General features: G+C 40.8%; 2 protein-coding genes across 2 annotated transcripts in view; both read left to right on the top strand.

The window, feature by feature from the left end:
- Window positions 1-1,043: 1,043 nt before the first annotated feature.
- LOC100037424 (vacuolar ATP synthase catalytic subunit A) lies at window positions 1,044-13,322 on the top strand (the record flags this gene model as incomplete). The annotated part of the gene is given in 16 exon segments (NM_001098359.1): window positions 1,044-1,134; window positions 3,352-3,459; window positions 3,828-3,940; window positions 4,552-4,779; window positions 5,151-5,288; window positions 6,220-6,371; window positions 7,132-7,256; window positions 8,104-8,250; window positions 8,466-8,681; window positions 9,371-9,530; window positions 10,225-10,294; window positions 11,326-11,462; window positions 12,402-12,547; window positions 12,550-12,556; window positions 12,558-12,591; window positions 12,945-13,322. Coding segments are annotated over 15 exon segments (1,851 nt in total). The 3' UTR covers window positions 13,038-13,322.
- Window positions 13,323-13,869: 547 nt separating this feature from the next.
- The window catches only part of LOC101736409 (uncharacterized), a 27,100-nt gene continuing 19,672 nt past the window's right edge, over window positions 13,870-21,297 (top strand). Inside the window, exons 1-7 of the mRNA XM_004928297.5 lie at window positions 13,870-14,979; window positions 15,496-15,771; window positions 15,864-16,124; window positions 16,626-16,674; window positions 16,989-17,021; window positions 17,093-17,119; window positions 17,207-17,397. Coding sequence (XP_004928354.1) covers window positions 14,878-14,979; window positions 15,496-15,771; window positions 15,864-16,124; window positions 16,626-16,674; window positions 16,989-17,021; window positions 17,093-17,119; window positions 17,207-17,397 — 939 coding nt within the window. The 5' untranslated portion in view covers window positions 13,870-14,877. The remainder of the gene's footprint in view (window positions 14,980-15,495; window positions 15,772-15,863; window positions 16,125-16,625; window positions 16,675-16,988; window positions 17,022-17,092; window positions 17,120-17,206; window positions 17,398-21,297) is intronic.

Below are 21,297 nucleotides of genomic sequence, written 5' to 3'. Positions count from 1 at the left end.
ATAATGTGACTGTCAACGCTGAGGTTTGAGATTGACATTTGACAGACTTTTGGCGGAAACATATCCTCCTTTTTTCCTTCCTCTAATGCCGGCCCCTCACATGCGCGCAAATATTCGTACATTGTACGAATGTTTGCGCGCATGTGCAGGGCCGTCAAACATTCATTCGCAAACTTAGCGGTTGTGCAAATGGGTTCGGTACTCAATTTGCGAACCCGTTTGCGCTTCCTTCTACACTTGTTTACGAATGTCTCACGAATTTCTCCTCCTTTTTAATTCGTTAATAGAACATTGAAGAGAAAAAGAGTTTTGAATTCTTTCCCAGACATCATTAACACCATACTGTTTTTATGGGATTTCTTTTGATGAAGATACGCTACACAGTATCCGTCACGATCTATGAAAATAGCGAAACGTCCGTTGCCTACACTATCCTGGGCGCAACTGGTCACACGAATGTGTGGGAGACTACACGAAGGATCGCGGTTCGCGCGCTTTGATTTCTGTTAAAAAACCGACACAACTTGGAAAACCACGAATGCAGCGAAAACTTTGCATAATCATTTGCAAATGTCGTCCTACCCTTGCGGGTTTGCGTATTCTTGCGAATGTGAGTGACCGGTATTAGTTTCGGAAATCTAAAGTTTTGGATTTGTATTAATATAAGCAAGACTTATAAATTAGTTCGCCAAAAAAGTTTCACTTCTGACTTATGTACTTTGTACGCACGCACTTTTTTTCTTTCTACTGCATTCCATAAACTAAGAGCAATGTCAGAAATCAAAGGTGGTGACAGACATGCGATCATTATTTATACAAAATTCAACTTAAACATATCAAAATTAAGTGTCATATTTTAAATAATAAGTCTGCCGCTTAAGTCTTTTAGTCATGGACTCCTATTCAAAAATCAATGATTTCAGCTGATCATAGACAAAGAGGCGTAGAGTTGGGGTCAGCTGACTTCATTTTAATCATTGGTCTTGTGATAAGTTGTGATACTCCGCCATTCTCGGTTCGTCTTTTCCATCTTTCTCGTCTAGTGAGTTTGATTTTATTAATTCTAATAAGAAATTATTAAGATCAGTTTTGTTTTGCTGGTGTATGTGTTATTGATTGTGGTGCTAAGTCTTGGTAAGATTGTTCTTGTTTCTGCCATTGCCAAAAATCTTTGGTTGCCATGTAATATGTCATTAAATCTTAGGTTCTTCGGTGTATTTGCCTTTATCTTGACGGTTTTTATTCAGTTACGTATAAATTGAAATATCTTAGTATGGGCTCTGGTTATTTTTTAAGAATGAATCGATAGATTTCGAACCAATGGTATCATGTGACTGTAAGCTTAAGTTTTCTTTCTAGCCGCATTAATACTCTGTTCACGATTCTTAAAGGTTTTTTAAATGTACCAGTACTTGATTTTTTAAATAAGGTATCTTATATTTCAGTTTTTCTATTTGGTATAGTTAATTAGGTCAATTGCTGAAAAACAGACTATATTTTCAGTGGAAATGTTCATTAGATTTTTTACTTGATTTATAAGTGCTGAAGAACTTTTCTAAAATCATACATTAAATTTTCATCTTGATACCTTGGTATAGATACCATCTTGGTATAGATTTTAAACTGTGTCAAAGAAATTACAGGCATAGTAGATTATTTCTTTGGTTGTCTAAGTTATGACATGATAATTAATTGTACTATTGTACATACCTCACTGACTGGCATATTTGTCTTGAAAACTACCCAACATATTTCTTCCTTTGGTAAATTATAAGTTATACTATGTTATAATCTTTGTATTCATTAAAATTTGATAATGTTGTCCCTTAAACTCTACTCTTTATCGTAGATGAAAAGTGTCTTTTTTATATGTATAATTTTCACAATGATGTATTGAATAGTGTAATTGCTTGAGAATAAATACAACCTTCAGTTTGTCAAAATAATCCTAATAAATTTAATAGAGTACATTATATGATAAATGAACAAATTTTGTATAATTTATTTCATTATGTAATGAATAGTACTCACAAATTGTTTAAAAAATTACATGCATAATTATTAGTTTGATTTTTTTTGTTAATATAAAACAGTTACAATAAAGGGGATAAGGAATGACTTTTGTGTAATTGTGTACAATTTTTTATAAGATATAACAAGATTCATATTTTTAAACTGTATGGACAAGAAGATTAAAGCAGAGACAGCTTCTAATTTTTAAAGAAACTACTGGTCTACCTTGTTATTTAAGTGTTACTGTAGCCTGTAGTAACTATAATGTAACATTACTTTTTATATTAAGGACAAAAACCTTGTCCAATTTGGAATGTATGAATACATGTTAGTAAAAGTAGGCACTAACATCAGTACTGGAGAATACATAATATTCTTCTCTAAAATAATATTGTATGTGCTGATATTTGAGACAGAAATTAAAGGTGTAGTTAATGCTTAGATTGATGTGGGGGAAGGTAAAACCTGGAATCCTTCATACAGTTTAATGTACAAGTTAGTTAGTTCTTTTATTCAAAATTTAGATTTCAGTTATTTATTTGTTATTAAATAAATGCATACATCTCTCATTTTGAGGATCTAGAATGTTTTGACTTCATTTCAGCCATACCTAGTTTCATAAGTATGTGTGTAAGAATATGTGTGCTTACAGAGGCAGAGGCTTTTCTGCCTTCTATACACGATTCTTTGGTGGCCATGATAAAAGCTTTAAAATACAGAGCAATGAAGAATCGTAAATCATACTAAAATCATAGATATTCTGTGGCATTTGACATTGATTGATGGTAATCTTATCAGATTCCCAGTTGATACTAAGGCAGATCACCTGATCATTTTGTCTCTGCCCTCAGTTTTGTGTTAGAGTGCTGGTAGAACAGCTCGAGGTGGGTATGTTATGTAATCAGTCAGTAATGGAAAAACATTTTTCTTAGATTTATAACATTGTGTGTAAATATGATTTTTATCAGATTGCTAAGGGAGTGCTGTATCCTGTCATTAAGGTTTTGTATATTCTGCTATGTTCAAGTCTTTATCTTTTTGTTTTTGAAGTTTTTGTTCCAAATATGTTCCCTATTTAAAAGGGAGTAAGGTTGATTTTTAGGTCTCTATTTTTTCAAATGACAATTTGATGTGTCTAATACGGTTTTGGCATTCCATAAAACAGGCAGAATCAAGAACAACTACTTGACCGTTAACAACTTTTGAAAAAATATTGGATCTTTATTGATCTATCTGGGTCGCCAGAATGTATAATCATCATTATGTGAATTCTTCAACCGGAATGCTTGATGGCAATTTTATCTGGCTTGGATATAATATTTTTATATTTTTCTACAGGGATAAAGAATAACTAGTTCAAAATGGCGAGCAAAGGCGGTTTGAGGACGATCGCCAATGAGGAGAATGAGGAGAGGTTCGGATATGTCTTCGCCGTATCTGGACCCGGTGTGTAATTTATTTTAATTAATTTACAAGAATCATTGCAAAGAATACTAATGTAGACTCCAATTCTATTAAACCTGCTGTATTGTAGTCATGGTCCTCGCTCTACTAGAACAATCACATAGCAGGCACAAAGAGTGCTGAGAGACTAATTGCTCATACTATGTTAAAGAAATAAATAATTGTCCAACTGGATAAAACATATTTGTAACTTACAGCATACATTTGCTATTCATTTTGGATATATCAGACAAATATTCAAACTATTATGTTTTTTTATTGAATTCTATTTCTCAGCCAACAAATACTGTAGCCTGATTTTTTTATTTAATATTATTGAAGTTATTTTATAATTTTATAATTCTGTACAGTCGTCACTGCCGAAAAGATGTCCGGATCTGCTATGTACGAGTTGGTCCGTGTCGGTTACAATGAACTCGTCGGTGAGATTATCCGTCTTGAAGGTGACATGGCCACCATCCAGGTAAATGATCATATCTATAATATGCTAGTTAGAAATCGTGTCTTTCACTTTGCATATGTAACTTATTGATACGACTAGATGTGTGGTAATGGTTACTGGTTACCATCATTGTTGTGATGTAAAATACATATATAGGTATAACTTTAAAAAAATAAATGAACAAAAGATGTAATTTTTCAATTATAAGTAAGAGTGGTAGGAAGTAACCTGTAAACCTGTATTGTTGGATGGCATCTTAAAAAAATTAAAATAGGCAATTTTAATCGGCTCATATTCTGAAGACTAACCAAATGGCTCGAGGCATGTAGTGGCATTAACATTGTGACGTCTCAACCACAAATAAATAATTTCAAAGACATTATTAAATTAAATTTTAGGCCCACAATAAATCTTAGTTGTGCGATCCATAGACTGATGTTCATAATTTTATATGTTTAAATGTGAACATACTATTTATATATTAAACACCCAGATCGTGCAAACAAAAACCTCTTCATCACAAGAGTTTTACTCAAAGTGGGATTTCAACTCAGGACCCTTGACCCAGTTGTGAATGACGTTAACTGCTAAGCCTAACTACTCAGGTTAGTTAAAATAAATAATTTCTACAGGTATACGAAGAAACTTCAGGTGTAACTGTAGGTGATCCAGTACTCCGTACTGGAAAGCCTTTGTCAGTAGAACTTGGTCCCGGTATCTTGGGTTCCATCTTTGACGGTATTCAGCGTCCCCTCAAGGACATCAACGAGCTGACTCAGTCCATCTACATCCCCAAGGGTATCAACGTGCCTTCCCTGGCCAGGGAGGTTGACTGGGAATTTAACCCATTAAATGTTAAGGTAAATTGTAATGCTAAATATATTGGTATGTATATTTATTTTCAATATTCTTGAGTTCACTAGTCTTGATTTACCACCTAAAGATTTAGATTTATTTTATTGTATTACATTTTCCTATTTTCCTATTTTTTTTATTGTTATTTTGAAAGAAAAAATTGAAACTGATTCCAATAAATTTTTGGATAACATAATAACTAGTCAATAATTTTGGTAGCATCCAAACAAAGATAAAGAAAAATAATAGACAAAGTATATAAATTTAGAGAACGTTATTGAGAAACAACAAAACGTTTATTGCAATTGTGATATGATTTCCTACTTATAAATAGTATTTGACTGTAAAATTTGATGTTAAATCTATTCATTCACAGGTCGGGTCCCACATCACCGGTGGAGATTTGTATGGTATTGTACACGAGAACACTCTGGTCAAGCACAGGATGTTGGTCCCGCCCAAAGCCAAGGGAACAGTTACCTATATCGCACCGGCCGGGAACTACAAAGTCACAGTGAGTCTATGGAAGTCTCTTATGAAATACATGAAACTAGTTGTTGAATGCGATTTGTACTTTATTGTTCGAAGAAACTATACAATGACATGGTATAGTTGAATTATTTTTTTATTTTTGTATGCATCTAATGTTTTAATTTTGTATGTGTCTGATTTTAAAATATAGCCATAATTTGGAAACAGTTTTGCTGCAATTATACTAACTACTGGTCCCCCTGTAGTCGAAATTAGACTATAATTAATTAAAATTATAAGTTTGAACATTCTTATACTTCTTATAATCACCGATTTTGCCAAGACAATATTAATCAATAGACAAACAATATTAATCTTTTCTCAATTTGATCAGACTAAATAATAACAAAAGTTTAATAATTGACAATAAACAAAGAGTATATTTATATGTGTTATATCAAATACATGGTAGTGTGTGTTTTGGAAATGTATTTTTTATCCATAATTTAAAAAAAAATTGAATTCTGCACTCCTCTATATTCTCTATAAGTGTGGGAAATTTCACACACCTCCATCCATGCAATTTTCCTAAAAAGGGGTACACAGGTTTTGCTTCACGTATTAATATACAGAAGATACTTACATTAATACTGAAGTGAATCCGTTGAGTTAATTTAGATATGTTTTTTTTTGTTTTTCTTAGATGGGTGGACGAGCTCATAGCCCCCCTAGTAGTTAAGTTGTTACTGGAGCCCATAGACAAGTACAATGTAAATGATGCCACCCACCTTGAGATATAAGTTCTAAGATCTCAGTATAGTTACAGTTAGTTACAGTTATACAAGTAACGAACAACAACATTACACCCGCTCGGTGGAAGATCTTCCTGTTCGTCGTATACTTGTATAGATTCATTTTCAGTATCATCGGACATAACATATGAGATGTGTATCGGGGTGGTGCTCTGCTTGCAGGACGTGGTGCTGGAGACGGAGTTCGACGGTGAGCGGCAGAAGTACAGCATGTTGCAGGTGTGGCCCGTGCGCCAGCCGCGCCCCGTCACCGAGAAGCTGCCCGCCAACCACCCGCTGCTCACCGGGCAGCGCGTGCTCGACTCGCTCTTCCCGTACGTTACCTATGACATGTCCATCTGCAAACGAGGCATGTGGAGAGTATTAAGCGGTAGGCAGTGGCTTGACTCTGCCCCTGGCATTGCTGAAGTCCATGGGCGACGGTGACCACTCACCATCAGGTGGGCCGTATGCTCGTCTGCCTACAAGGGCAATAAAAACAAACCTATGCAGCATGAACCTCAATGATCCTTATGTTCGGATCCTGAACTGGCACTGGAGGAGCGAAGTTGCATGTATTGGTCTATTGAAGTGCCTGGAAAGCAAAATTTTAGTCGCGACAAATTCGTTACGGCTATAGAAATAAATAATAATTTAATAAAACTAACAAAATACGCTTTTATAGAAAATTCAACTAAAAAATAGAAAATCAAATTTTAATAAATTTGAATTAAGAAGTGTAAGAAAAAATGGTTTTATTGTTAAAAAAGCGTAACAACATACATACGTCTGAAGCTAATAAAGGCGTATTAAAAATATACAATTTAAGTCTTCTTTCGCTTTTGCGAGAATAAGAATATAGACAGCGTCTCATGAACCACTCGACTGTGGTGAGAGGGAAAGGATAAAACAAGCTAAATAGTTTCTTTTATACACAGATTAGTACGATAGAAATTTGCGTTAAAGATGAAAGAAGAAGATAACCACAATACTACATACCGCAAAAGAAGTTTAACTTCTTTCACGCCATTTTGTTTTGTTTTTTGTTATTATAATTTAGTGTATTTCAATCTTTTCAATGCTCTTTGTTTCCAGTTGCGTGCAGGGAGGTACCACGGCCATCCCCGGGGCTTTCGGTTGCGGCAAAACTGTCATCTCCCAAGCCCTGTCCAAGTACTCCAACTCTGACGTCATCATCTACGTCGGCTGCGGCGAGCGCGGTGAGTGGCGGCCACACAACAGACCAACTTCACTGTGGACGAAGATAATTTAAATGAGACAAATCAGTCATCGATCATAACCAGTAGTCGTCGTGGCCTAAAGGATAAGACGTCCGATGCATTCGTATGTAGCGATGCACCGGTGTTCGAATCCCAGGCGGGTACCAATTTTTCTAATGAAATACGTACTCAACAAATGTTCACGATTTATTTCCACGGTGAAGGAATAACATCGTGTAATAAAAATCAAACCCGCAAAATTATAATTTGCGTAATTACTGGTGGTAGGACCTCCTGTGAGTCCGCACGGGTAGGTACCACCACCTTGCCTATTTCTGCCGTGAAGCAGTAATGCGTTTCGGTTTGAAGGGTGGGGCAGCCTTTGTAACTATACTTGAGATCTTAGAACTCATATCTCAAGGTGAGTGGCACATTTACGTTGTTGATGTCTATGGGCTTCGGTAACCACTTAACGAGCTCACGGCCCACCCGGCGTTAAGTGGTTACCAGAGCTAATAGACATCTACAATGTAAATGCCGCCCCCCACCTTTGAGACATGAGTTGTAAGGTCTCACTTTCAAACCGAAACGCATTACTGCTTTACAGCAGAAGTAGGCAGAGTGGTGGTACCTACCCGTGCGGACTCAGAAGACATCCTACCACCAGCTAAGTCATGATTAGCCAGTTAATTATTTTAATTCGGACCCTAAATGTGCCCAATTGTACCGCCAATTATTATTTTACTTTTTTTGTATTTAATGTTTTCGATTTTTTTGTTGTTGGTGTATAATAAAGAATACTCTTTCTCTCTCTATCTCTTTCTAAACGTGCATCTGTATGGATCAGGTAACGAGATGTCCGAGGTGCTCCGCGACTTCCCGGAGCTGACGGTGGAGATCGAGGGCGTGACGGAGTCCATCATGAAGCGCACGGCGCTGGTGGCCAACACCTCCAACATGCCCGTGGCGGCGCGCGAGGCTTCCATCTATACCGGTACCCGAGCCTTATGTTATTTTTGTGCTTTTTGAAAATTTACAAAATCCTTCATCAAGAATAAAATGTAGGATAGGTAATATGTTATTGCCATCTACAGGAGCAATGAGAAACTAATCGAAGCGAAGCCATCTAGTGGTCGACGCCCGTAAAATTTTTTGTTGAGTGCTTGAGTTGTTCATCTATAACTGATGAATGTGTATTATGTACGTCAGGCATCACGCTGTCGGAGTACTTCCGCGACATGGGCTACAACGTGTCGATGATGGCGGACTCGACGTCCCGTTGGGCGGAGGCGCTGCGTGAGATCTCTGGTCGCCTGGCGGAGATGCCGGCCGACTCGGGCTACCCCGCCTACCTGGGCGCGCGCCTCGCCTCCTTCTACGAGCGCGCCGGCAGGGTCAAGTGCCTCGGCAACCCGGACCGGGAAGGTGGGTCTCCTACTCAATAACTCCAATCCTCACTAAATAAACATATCGACGCTTAAAAGGCAAACGTGACTAAGCGACAATAACTGCTTTAAACATAAATGATAGGCAATAACCATATATTCGATGCGCAAAAAAAATATTCTAGGTCTATTAAAATCATTTCAATCCTACAGGCAAATTCGTTAATATAGATTTTTTCAGGTATTTCAACTTTAAATTAGTCTACTGTAAAGTTCACGCATTGTCGCTTAGTCACGTTTGCCTTTCAAGCGTCGATATACTAGTGGCCCCGCAGTAGTCGAAATTCGACTATAATTCGTTGAAATTATAAGTTCGAACATTATTATGGTTATATTGTCAAAGATTATTACTTCTATAATCACAGATTTCGCCAAGACTACACTATAGACAAATAATATTAAAGATAAACAATATTTTAACTTATATTAAATTAAATTTACATTATATTAACCCTATTTTCTATTTGACCACAGACTTTAGTATAGTCTTAAGTATAGTTACAACGGCTGCTCTACTCTTCAAACCGAAACGCATTACTGCTTCACGGTAGAAATAGGCAGGGCGATGGTACCTACCCGCGCGGACTCACAAGAGGTCCTACCACCAGTAAATCTATCAGCTTAGGTAGGAAAAAAAAGGCAGTTGTGTACAAAGTCGTTTCCCGTTAGGCTCGGTGTCCATCGTGGGCGCGGTGTCGCCGCCCGGCGGAGACTTCTCGGACCCGGTGACGGCGGCCACGCTCGGCATCGTGCAGGTGTTCTGGGGGCTCGACAAGAAGCTGGCGCAGCGGAAGCACTTCCCCTCCATCAACTGGCTCATTTCATACAGGTACCCGGCTCTTTGAGGCCGTCGTTTTGAACAGATTCCTTTAGTAAGGGTCTGCAAACAAACTGTCCTCACACGGGCGCGGTTCTGGCTCATAGATTTTTTTACTAATCATTATTTAAACTGAATTTTGATTACCTAAATACAAAAGAGAGACAAGACGGTTTTGACTCATGAACAAAAGAGACAGATGACAGTTTGATTATAAACTAGCTTTTGTCTGCGACTTCGTCCGCGTGGAATAGTTACTTTGGCATTTTTTTGGTAGAAAGTGAAAATATTTTTGAATTATAGAATGTTAAGGAGCTATTAAAACCCCTATTTTGAAACATTCTTTATTGGTGCTCCACTTGTAGTGGCCTTACTATGATGTAGCATTCCTCAATAAATGGGTTATCTAACACCGAAAGAATTTTTCAAAACGGACCAGTAATTCCTCAGATTAGCGCGTTCAAACAAACAAACTCTTCAGCTTTATAATATTAGTATAGATATACCCTTGCTCAGTGGCACGTCACGGACTTGAAGTGGCAGTCACAGAGGGCTATTCACACGAAAGAGACTTGCAACATTCAGAGCATGTTTCTATCTCGCTCTCGCACAATTAAATCTGATGAATGAATAAGTTTTCCCTTCACTTGGTATATTTAATTAAAACGTTACGTTCGCACTCAAACATTTATGCTTACGTCCGCAGCAAGTACATGCGCGCCCTCGACGACTTCTACGAGAAGAACTACCCCGAGTTCGTCCCGCTCAGGACCAAGGTACGTGTGACGTCACGTCCGGACATAGACTACGCTCCGGCCACTCTGTTTTTTTTTTAAGAGATTTTATGACCTGGTAACTAAGACCTTTAAGTCATGTCTTATTTTACTTTATATTCTTAATTTTATGAAAAATGATAATATGGAGTGAAATGAAATGAAGATGATTAATTTGAGACATTAATCAACTGGGATGAAATTTAATGAAATGAGAAGATATGGGATGAAATATAATCGCAGTAAAATGGTGGTCATTTACTGAGATTTTTCCAGTGGACTTTTTGGAGGAACACGAGAAGTTACGTCCAGCAGCTTTGTTTCATTTTCCCACATTTGTGCACTTTCACAGATATTAAACAGTTAATAAACCACCATTATTACACATTTAAACCTGAAGAAACACTAAATAGACAAAATAAAACAAATCACACAACTTCACTCCTCGCGTTCCCGCCAAAAAGTCCCGGCCACTCTGTTTCCAGAATGTTCTAAAGCTAGAAGTTTCTTGAACAGACTTATTTCGAAACGGCTACGGACGTGTATGAAGATTACAAATTGTGTCTTCATTAAAAAGTCGATATCAGAAGGTGATGTTATCGTTATTGGCATGTTCTCAGACGTTGCTTTGTGCTGTACCAAATCTTTCAAAGTAAATCCTGATTCTAAATAATTGAGATATAACTTGGGATATTTAAAAAAATGCCTAGTAAAAATCTATTATCAATAGTTCAAGTGCTATATCGCACAGAGTTAAAATTAAAAAGTAAACAAATTTTAAAATTTATAATTTTTTTTTATTTATTTTTGATATACATGAGACGTTACTACATGGACATGGAACAAGAAGCTCATGAATGCTCATGAATCATCAGCTCATGGACAAGTGATCACAACACAGATCTCACACTGTCCAATAACAAATCCAACCGCACCCGGATATCGATCCCGTTTTGTAGCTCGGTGGAGTGCGTCGCTGACAGCTATATGTGATGTAGATATTGTTGATATGTAGAGATTGATATTATGAACAGGTCAAGGAGATCCTGCAGGAGGAAGAGGACCTGTCCGAAATCGTGCAGCTGGTCGGCAAGGCGTCCCTCGCGGAAACTGACAAGATCACGCTCGAGGTCGCCAAGCTGCTCAAAGACGACTTCCTGCAACAGAACAGGTGAGGGTCAAGTCACATTTATTTCTACCTCCAATTGAATCTTGCATAGATGGGTGGACGAGCTCATAGCCAATCTGGTGTTAACCGATAGCTGGAGCCCATAGACATCTACAACGTAAATGCCGCCACACACACAGTGCCGTACTGGTGGCTGTGCCACCACCCTGCCTATTTCTGCCATGAAGCAGTAATGCGTTTCGGTTTGAAGGGTGGGGCAGCCGTTGTAACTATACTTGAGACCTTAGAACTTATATCTCAAGGTGGGTGGCGCATTTACTTGTGGATGTCTATGGGCTCCAGTAACCACTTAACACCAGGTGGGCTGTGACCTCGTCCACTCGTCTAAGAAATAAAATAATTTTTTTTTTTTATGAGAAACTGACCGCAGAGAGATATAGGCTGGCTTATGACGGCTTTTCTTTTGGTGGACTAGCAGATAATATCTTATCTGTATTTCTATAATTCACACGTCTTTGCATAAAATGTTAAAATAATCGGACGCGCCAAGTATTAAAACGCTTTGAAACAGTTAAGGAGACCCACGAGGGGACAGATGAAAACGTCCACCTACACCGCTAAAGTGTATAGTAATAGTACATAATATAAAAATGAATTGCTGTTCGTTGTTCTCGCTAAAACTTGAGAACGGCTGGACCGATTTGGCTAATTTGGGCATGAATTATTTGTGGAAGTCCAGAGAAGGTTTAAAAGGTAGATAAATAAGAAAATGCTCGGAATTAAATAAAAATAACAATTTTGTTTTTCCTTTGATGTCGGACGGATTCCTTTTGTTTGTTTTAAGTTTATTTTATACAAAAGTTTAGGTCTTTTATTTATCGATTGAGGCACTACGAAGTCTGCCGGGTCAGCTAGTACATAAAAATAGAATGCTGCAGTATTCTTGGAGTATTCTTAATAATGAGTCTATTTGTTTTGCAGCTATTCGTCGTACGATCGCTTCTGCCCGTTCTACAAGACGGTGGGCATGCTGAAGAACATCATCACGTTCTACGACATGTCGCGGCACGCGGTGGAGTCCACGGCGCAGTCCGACAACAAGGTCACGTGGAACGTCATCCGCGACGCCATGGGCAACGTGCTCTACCAGCTCTCCTCCATGAAGTTCAAGGTACAGGATCTCCACATGTAACATCTACTAAACGATAACCTTTTTTTGAAGTGAAACTTCTTTAGAATCGTTGTACGACGATCGACGTGTAGGTGAGCTCACGGGACTCAAACCGAGAGTGTTGCTAACACTGGCAAGAGCAGTGCTTCGCAGAATTTACCGCCGAATCGAAAACGCGACCCACCGAGAATATCCAGCGAAAAACTCACTGGGCTGTGTCTACGGGTTAATTAACTCATCGAGCTATTATTTATATATTTTGTACTGACTTAACGCAGTTTTAGATCTGAGAATTTTTAAAGAAAATGTTTGAATATAGCACAGGTTGTTACTGATTTATTATTTATCCCCAGGACCCAGTGAAAGACGGTGAACCTAAGATCAAGGCCGATTTCGACCAGCTTTTAGAAGATATGTCTGCCGCTTTCCGCAACCTCGAGGACTAAACACTATATTGTCTTTAAAATATTATAGTTATTGAAACACTAAAGTTTACTGAAATTAATTTCAATGTAAAAAGAAAATATTCTGAATGACCGAAGCTAATCTTGTGTGTCGTTGCAAATATTATCGATATTTTGTCGTCACAACATCGACTCTAGTTACGAACGAAAGAGTGTAATGTAATTATAGAATTGAAATTTCAATGTCAGTAAATTATTGTGTTGCGTTGCTACATTTAGGAGTAATTACATGTGTAGTGATTAAAGTATAAATATCGATTCCACTTGTTGAATTTTAATCGATAAAAAAAAAACGCGTCTGAACCCCGTCTCTAAGCGGCAGCGCGCTCCCCTGTACATATTCAGATCACGTTGCAGCGACGCGTTTTATTAACGTACTTGTGTATATTAAAAAAAGTAATTAAATATGATATTTATGAAGTACTACTAACCGTTTGCCATTTGTTGTATTCATTGGGTACGTAAAAATTGTCGAGTGTCCTCTTGCATTCCAAACTTATTATAGATAAAAGTTTTAACGATTTTATATTGTTTTTTTGAACGCTTGTAGCTAAATGTCGTTATCGAAATGTAAAATCGCAATTCTTACAGTATTAGCCGGCGACGTCCGGTCCGGTTCGTGTTACAATGTTTAATCGTGCAATGGATATTGTTTTTGGATTTATCAGTGACGTTACGTGTTGAAAGTTATTATCGATAATAAATCGTAAACTTTAATTGTTGTTGTTTTATTCAGTATTAAACATGTGTTTTCTATTCTTCTTTTAGTTTTCTTTTTTTTAAATATTGCTTCAATCACTGGACGAGTTCAGGACCAACCTGGTGTTAAGCGGTTACCGGGGCCCATGGACATTAGCAATATAAATGCCACCACCCACCGCTGAAATGGAAACGCATTACTGCTTCACGGCAGAAATAGGCAGGGTGGTGGTACCTACCCGTGCGCACTCCCAAGAGGTCCTACCACCAGTAATAGAAAGGAAAGTTAGGTAATCCGGGCGCCTTAATAACAGAAATCGATATAGTTACTTGAGAGCGCCGCGTAGGGCACTGGTGACCACATGGCAGCCAAAGGGTTAATGAAGGTCGTGTCTTTGAAATTTGACCGTGGCATGTCTCGTGAGTTGTCTCCACCTCGTCCGGTCCTTAGCTTCTCGTAGGGCGGTTGCGACAGCCCAGTTAGGGTAGTTATTTGGTCACACCAACGCAAATTTTGCGGGTTTTGAGTTTTTGCGGGTCTGTGGCGAATTATTATTGTACCTATCTAGAGCCACTGGCAGCGTTTACTACACATTACTATAGCGCAGACACGTGTGTGGTAAAAAAATCTAGTAGGTAGAAAAATCTCTTAATATGTACAACGACTTCCACCGCTCAGCGACTGCCCGAAAACTTATGAAAATATACATATAATTATCGAGATAAAACCCTAAAATGAGTGGAGTCTAATTAGCATAGCTTTTTTTACCGAATTATACTTTTGGATAAAAAAAATTCTTACGATTATTCTTGACAATATCTCCAATAAACGAAATCGAACGAAAATCGTTAATATTATTGTAAGCTTTTAACTTTGATTATCAGTGGCTAAATAAATAATTTATACGTCATTTAAATTCGATGAATAGACAAAAAACGTGGATCGGGAGTTCATTTCTCCATATAGGCTAATAAGAAACTCAATTACTCAGCCTTTTTAATCAAATACAATCTTCTTTCACACATTGTCAGTTAAACACAAAAATTCAGACACCAATTTAATTGCCAATTGGTATACTTATTGTTAATTGCGACTGCGTTTACGACTGATTCGATAAAATAAATGAGCAAGATGAAGCGACACATCGATGAACCGAATATGAGCGACACCACGATCCTCATGAAATTAGAGGATTTGATTAACATAGCAATGGGACCGCCTGAGGTATGTGTACCATGAGTCCGCGTGGATACCAAACATTCAACCGTTGCATTTCATCCCCTTAGCGCTGTTTAAGTTCAGTCCAAACGATAATTACCCTTAGGCTCTGTCAAAGAGCATTTACATAGTTACATCCACAGTTACAATTTACAAGCGGCAATTTAATTCTGCCCAAAAAGGCTGTTAGCTAGTCATGTCTCTTCCTATCACTAAAGCATTTACATCCTTAATTTTTCCAACGCAAGATAGAGTTTGATTACATTCTTACATTGCGATAAATGTGAACAGATTCAATGGATTCTCACGGATATCTAGCGACCTAAGAGTGTCGTGTTTATTAATTTCCACTGCCATATAAATGCTTGCTTTAAAGATGCGTTGATTTGAGATATGTATAAATAGGCAGGCATATATTAATCGGGTCCAGCGGGTGTCAGCGATTCTTTATACTGAATAAAAAAATAGGTAATCGCCAGGTTTACTTGATTATAGATTTTTCAGATACTGAACTTTTTTCAGAAAAACATCATTAATTACAAAATGATTCAAACAGTATTGCACATATTAGCACGTCAAATGCGTATGTTGGAAACTCACGTGGAAGTTAGGATCAGGGAGCATTCCCCTATTAGGGAGAAGACTAAAAAGAAGAGAGAAGATTTTTCAACTGAAAGCTCTTCTTCTAAGAGTCCTAAAAGTAAAAGGGCGGGCGATGCCAAGGAAGAGGGCAGGAGAAGAAGCGGATCTAGAAGGGGTTCTCGTGAGAGAGGGAAGGAAAAAGTTTTGTCCCCGCAGGTTTGGTGACCCGTTTTTTAAATAAATCAGTACCTTTTCGTAATTGTCATCATGTAAGTTCTTTTTAAATTTATAAACTAAAATGCCAATAGGGAAAAGAAATAAAAGATCAAATCGAAGGTAGTGCTCCTAAAGATAAAGACGAAAAAGGCGTAATGTCTAAAGATAAGAAAGGAAAAGACTCAGAAGCGGATAAGTCGGCTGCAAAAGATGACAAATTGGATAAAAAAGAAAAGAAAAAGCACGAAAAAGGCAAAGATTCAAAAGAAACCGGGAAAAAAGTTGAGAAAGTAATAGGTAAAGATAAAGAGGACGAAAGTGACAAAAAAGACGATTCTTCCAGCCCGAGAGATGTAAGTGTAAAATTTCAAAATTAAAGTACAAGTTAATAATAATTATTATTAATAATAATGCAGAATTTGCGTAACTACCGGCTGTGACCTTGTACGGGTGGGAATCACTACCACGCCTGTTTCTGCCGTGAAGTAGTAATGCGTTTCGATTTGAAGCCTTAGAACTTATGGCTTAAGGTGGATGGCGGCATTTAAAATGTCTATGGCTCCAGGAGTTACTGAATACCGGATGAGCCGTGAGGTCATCTGCTCATCTAAGCAGTATAAAAAAATTGATAGCTCGAACCATTAGGCGCCCTCCCGGTTCGACCTTTCATAAAATATAAATCTTATTTAATAGGATACGTAATTCTAATAATACAAACACATAAGTAAGTTCTCTCTTGGTATCTTTTGTAAGTATAAGCTCAAATAAACTGCATTCATATTTTCTTTAATTTCGTGTTTAAATTTTACATAGTATATTATATTACATTTAGTTAATATTTATTTTCTTTACAGCATGCTAAAACTGGACACGTTCCTTCTACTACCAGTATTGAAGTTACAGGCAGGTTTATTTTGTATTTTTTTATTATTGTTATATATATTAACATAATCTATTTGCTTTATGAAGTATTCGTATTAGAAGTATCAAGATTATCCATTATTCCATCCTTAGTACGTTTGGGGCATAAGATTTTCTTGATTTGATATCGGCCTGGCGAATTTCTGCGTTCTAACATTAGCCAACGTAAAAGTTCGAATTTGAATATACACGTCTGTGGAATGCAATTTTAAGAATTATTAAAAATTTAAATCTCCTATTTAATTTTGTTAATCGATTTATTTACAATGAAACTAATAATATCATAAACTTTGTAGAAGTGGAGAGAGACAAAGAAAAAGTGTTATTAGGTAAGGTTTTAATCATAAATTAAATGAATTAAATTACGTAATTGACTTCTTTACTGTTTGTATATTTTCAGTGGAAAGGGGACCTATTTTCAGAATTGGTAAGCTCGATTTTACATTCAATCGATTTTTGGAATACGATAGTTGCGAGATTTTATTCTTAATAACACTCACGTTTAAAATTCAAGAGTCACGTCCGCGTGTCGGGAGTATCGAAGTTGTGACAATAACCCAGTTTGCTAGACTGGAAGCCGAGGTTAAAGACTTGAGAGCTTTAGCGTCGCCACTACCAACGCCCACGATTCCGGATAATGAAAAAATTAAGACGGGAATTATAAAGGGTACGGCTTCACTCACGGAGATGATGAAGACTATGCAGGTAGGTAAATAAGCTCACGTAGAATCTAGCAGTGTACGAACGACCAAATACCAATAAAGACTAACCAATTACGTGGTGGGTTTTATGGATATATATCGAGGGTTGAAAGGCCATCTAGTTTATGCGACATTTTAGCAAATTTATAGAAAAGCCATTTAAAGTTTAAATTTTGAAAAAAAAATATGATAAAAAAAAAAAAAAAAAAAACATATTCAGCTACCTATTTGAATTTCGGGGTGGGGTGGCGCTGGCGGTGTCTCTTGACATCGCCAACGCATTTAACACTCTGCCCTGGACCGTGATAGGGGGGGCACTGGAGAGGCATGGAGTGCCCCTCTACCTCCGCCGGCTGGTTGGGTCCTATTTGGGGGCCAGGTCGGTCGTATGTACCGGGTACGGTGGGACCCTTCATCGCTTTCCGGTCGTGCGTGGTGTTCCGCAGGGGTCGGTTCTCGGCCCCCTCTTGTGGAATATCGGGTACGACTGGGTGCTGAGGGGCGCCCTCCTCCCGGGCCTCCGCGTTATTTGTTACGCGGACGACACGTTGGTCGTGGCCCGGGGGGATGATTTTAGGGAGTCTGCCCGTCTCGCCACAGCGGGAGTGGCCCTCGTCGTCGGAAGGATAAGGAGTCTGGGTCTCGACGTGGCGCTCAGTAAATCCGAGGCTCTGTGGTTTCACGGGCCGCGGAGGGCGCCACCAGTTGACACCCACATCGTGGTTGGAGGCGTCCGGATAGGGGTCGGGGTGCAGTTGAAGTACCTCGGCCTCGTGTTGGACAGCCGGTGGGCTTTTCGTGCTCACTTTGCGGAGCTGGTCCCCCGATTGATGGGGACGGCCGGTTCTTTGAGCCGGCTGCTCCCGAATATTGGGGGACCGGATCAGGTTGTGCGCCGCCTCTACGCAGGGGTGGTGCGATCGATGGCCCTGTACGGTGCACCTGTGTGGGCTGAGCCGCGCAACCGGGCCACTATGGCTCGGTTTCTGCGCCGGCCGCAGCGCACCGTTGCCATCAGGGTCATCCGCGGATATCGCACCGTCTCCTTCGAGGCGGCGTGTGTTTTGGCGGGGACGCCGCCATGGGAGCTGGAGGCGGAGTCGCTCGCTGCCGACTATCGGTGGCGCAGCGAGCTCCGTGCTCGGGGCGTGGCGCGTGTCCCCGAGAGTGAGCTGAGGGCGCGGAAGGCCCATTCTCGGCGGTCCGTGCTCGAGTCGTGGTCGAGGCGATTGGCCAACCCCACGTGGGGGCTACGGACCGTCGAGGCGGTTTACCCGGTCTTTGATGACTGGGTGAATCGTGGCGAAGGACGTCTCACCTTTCGTCTGGTGCAGGTGCTGACCGGGCACGGATGCTTCGGGAAGTACCTGCGCCGGATAGGGGCTGAGCCGACGACGAGGTGTCACCATTGTGGACACGACCTGGACACGGCGGAGCATACGCTCGCTGTCTGCCCCGCTTGGGAGGTGCAGCGCCGTGTCCTGGTCGCAAAGATAGGACCTGACTTGTCGCTGCCTGGCGTCGTGGCGTCGATGCTTGGCAGCGATGAGTCATGGAAGGCTATGCTCGACTTCTGCGAGTGCACCATCTCGCAGAAGGAGGCGGCGGGGCGAGTGAGGGAAAGCTCTCCTCACTACGCAGAAACCCGCCGCCGCCGAGCAGGGGGTCGGGACCGGGGTCGTATCCGTGACCTGGCCCCCTAAGAGCTAGGGGTCCCACCCGTTTTGTGCGGGGAGAGACCCAGACGTGGGGTGGCGTGCTTGCACGCTCACCCGCAATAGGAAGCCGGGTGATGGCAGACCGCGTTCCCCCGACCGCTCTGGGGGAAGGTGTAACGCGGCGCCATCAAAGCGGGCTCTCGGCCCGCTGAACGAGGGAACCGGTGGTCGTTTCGCTGGCGGCCACCGGTCCGGCGTCCGTGGGACGGTGGGATGGATGTAATGTGCTCTGCGTCAACCCTGTCCCGCCGTTTCAATAGCCCCGACTGGGCTCCGGCCCGGTCCGAGGTAGGGCGCCGGTTGTGAGCGGCAGGAGTTTTTAGTGAGGTTCAACTCCCACATACCCCACCTGCCGCGCGGGTGGGGATCCGGCGATTTTCTCCTGTGGAAAAAAAAAAAAAAAAAAAAAAAAAAACCTATTTGAATTGAGTAAACTTAATTGAAGTTTAATTAAAAATGTTCTACTGTTGATGCTAATACCAAATAAACCGCATCTTTATTTACAAAGGTAAGTGTGTACTCAGTGAAATGTCGCTTAAACTAAATAGCCTTTCGCAGTGGCGCAGCGAGGGGGGCAAGTGGGGCATCATGCCCCGGGTGCTGCTCACAAAAGGGGTGCCAAATGGCCCCCTGCAAAACAAAGAATTGCTAGATAATTTTTATTGGAACGAAGTTCCTTATGGGACGATGCGGAGGGGTACCCTAACCGGGAAAAAACGTCCGTAACGTAAGATTTTTATTATTAACGCACACAGAGTACGACATAACTTTGTAATAACGTACAAAAAATATAATAACATATTTTTTTATCATTCATTGACCACGATCTCAGAGCGTTCGTTTGCGCTATACACTAACTATTATGCAAACAACCGTAAATGAAGTGTACCACAATAAGTTTGCACGTTACCGAATGACCGTGGGTTGTTGTGAAACCTCCAGTTTTATTTTCTTTATACCTCGAATAGAACTTAAAATTAATATTTTTATAATAAGGAACTTCGTTCCTATCCGGTGTCCCACGACACCACACATCTTCATTCCGATTCAGGCACCCGTCGCGTGCTGACGTGCTCATCGACCGTTCGATTGCCCAACCTCGGTTCGGGGCACATCTGGCGTCCAAGTGTTTTTCTCGGAAGTGACTACCTGTGCTAATTGCGTCGCATCGCCATCTGTGAGCGGGCGGACCCCTAAATTCCAGGAATTCGTTCGGTAACTTAGTGGCCCGTTTGCAAGCGGACGGCTGTGTGCCGTAATTAATTGCGATTATTACAATTTTTGGGGCCTCGCCGTAAGGCGAGTGTGTTTTTAAAGTCCCGGGGCAGCCCCCCCTGGGCACTCGTCTATTATAATGGAGTCCACGGTCGATCTGTTTGCAGAATTTCTTCGCCTTAGGTACCCAACGCTATCGGCAGAATTTTTAGAATTCAAGACCCATCACGCAGCGAACTCGCCGGCGGTCTCTGTCGCTCCCGTCGCTCCTGCGTCGTCCATCGCGGCCTCCATCACGCCTGCCGATCCCGTGTCCCCGATACTCGCGCCCAAAACTTCTGCGTCGACCGTTGCAGCTTCCGCCTCAACCGTGCGTTCGTCGGCGACCTACGTTGCTTCCGTGCGTTCGTCCACGGCCTCCGTCGTGCCTGCGTCGTCCACTGCGCCCGCTAAAACACCCACCCGCAGGTCGCCCGCGCCCTCCTCATCCGATTCAGAGTCGGACATGGAGGTCGACCCTTCCCCCGCCGCCACGACTGATGGATTCACAGTAGTCCAAAAAGGTAAAAAGCGCGCTGCGGAGGCCCGAGCTTCCGCGGCCGCTAAAGTAAGCAAAGCCGCGAACGCGTCGCGTCCCCGCCCTCCAACCCCCGTCGCTCCCGCTGTCCGTGCAACACCGTCGCCGCGTCCAGTGGCACAATCTAAAACTCAGACCCCTCCCCCGATAATCCTTCAAGAGAAGACAGCTTGGGACCGAGTTTCCCTGGCCCTTAAGGCCAAAAATATTAATTTTGTCAGCGCCCGTAATCTCGCTAACGGGATTCAAATAAAAGTAACGTCACCCGACGACCATAGGGCCCTCTCAAGTTACCTCCGAAAGGAGCGTATAAGCTTCCACACTTATACGCTCCAGGAGGAGCGCGAACTCCGCGTTGTCATACGTGGAATCCCGAAGGAGCTAGATGCTGATC

The sequence above is a fragment of the Bombyx mori genome, chromosome 18, assembly GCF_030269925.1.
Source record: "Bombyx mori chromosome 18, ASM3026992v2".
NCBI lineage: Eukaryota > Metazoa > Arthropoda > Insecta > Lepidoptera > Bombycidae > Bombyx > Bombyx mori.
The sequence above is the reverse complement of the archived record's forward strand: the minus strand, read 5'-3'. Positions and strand labels throughout refer to the sequence as shown.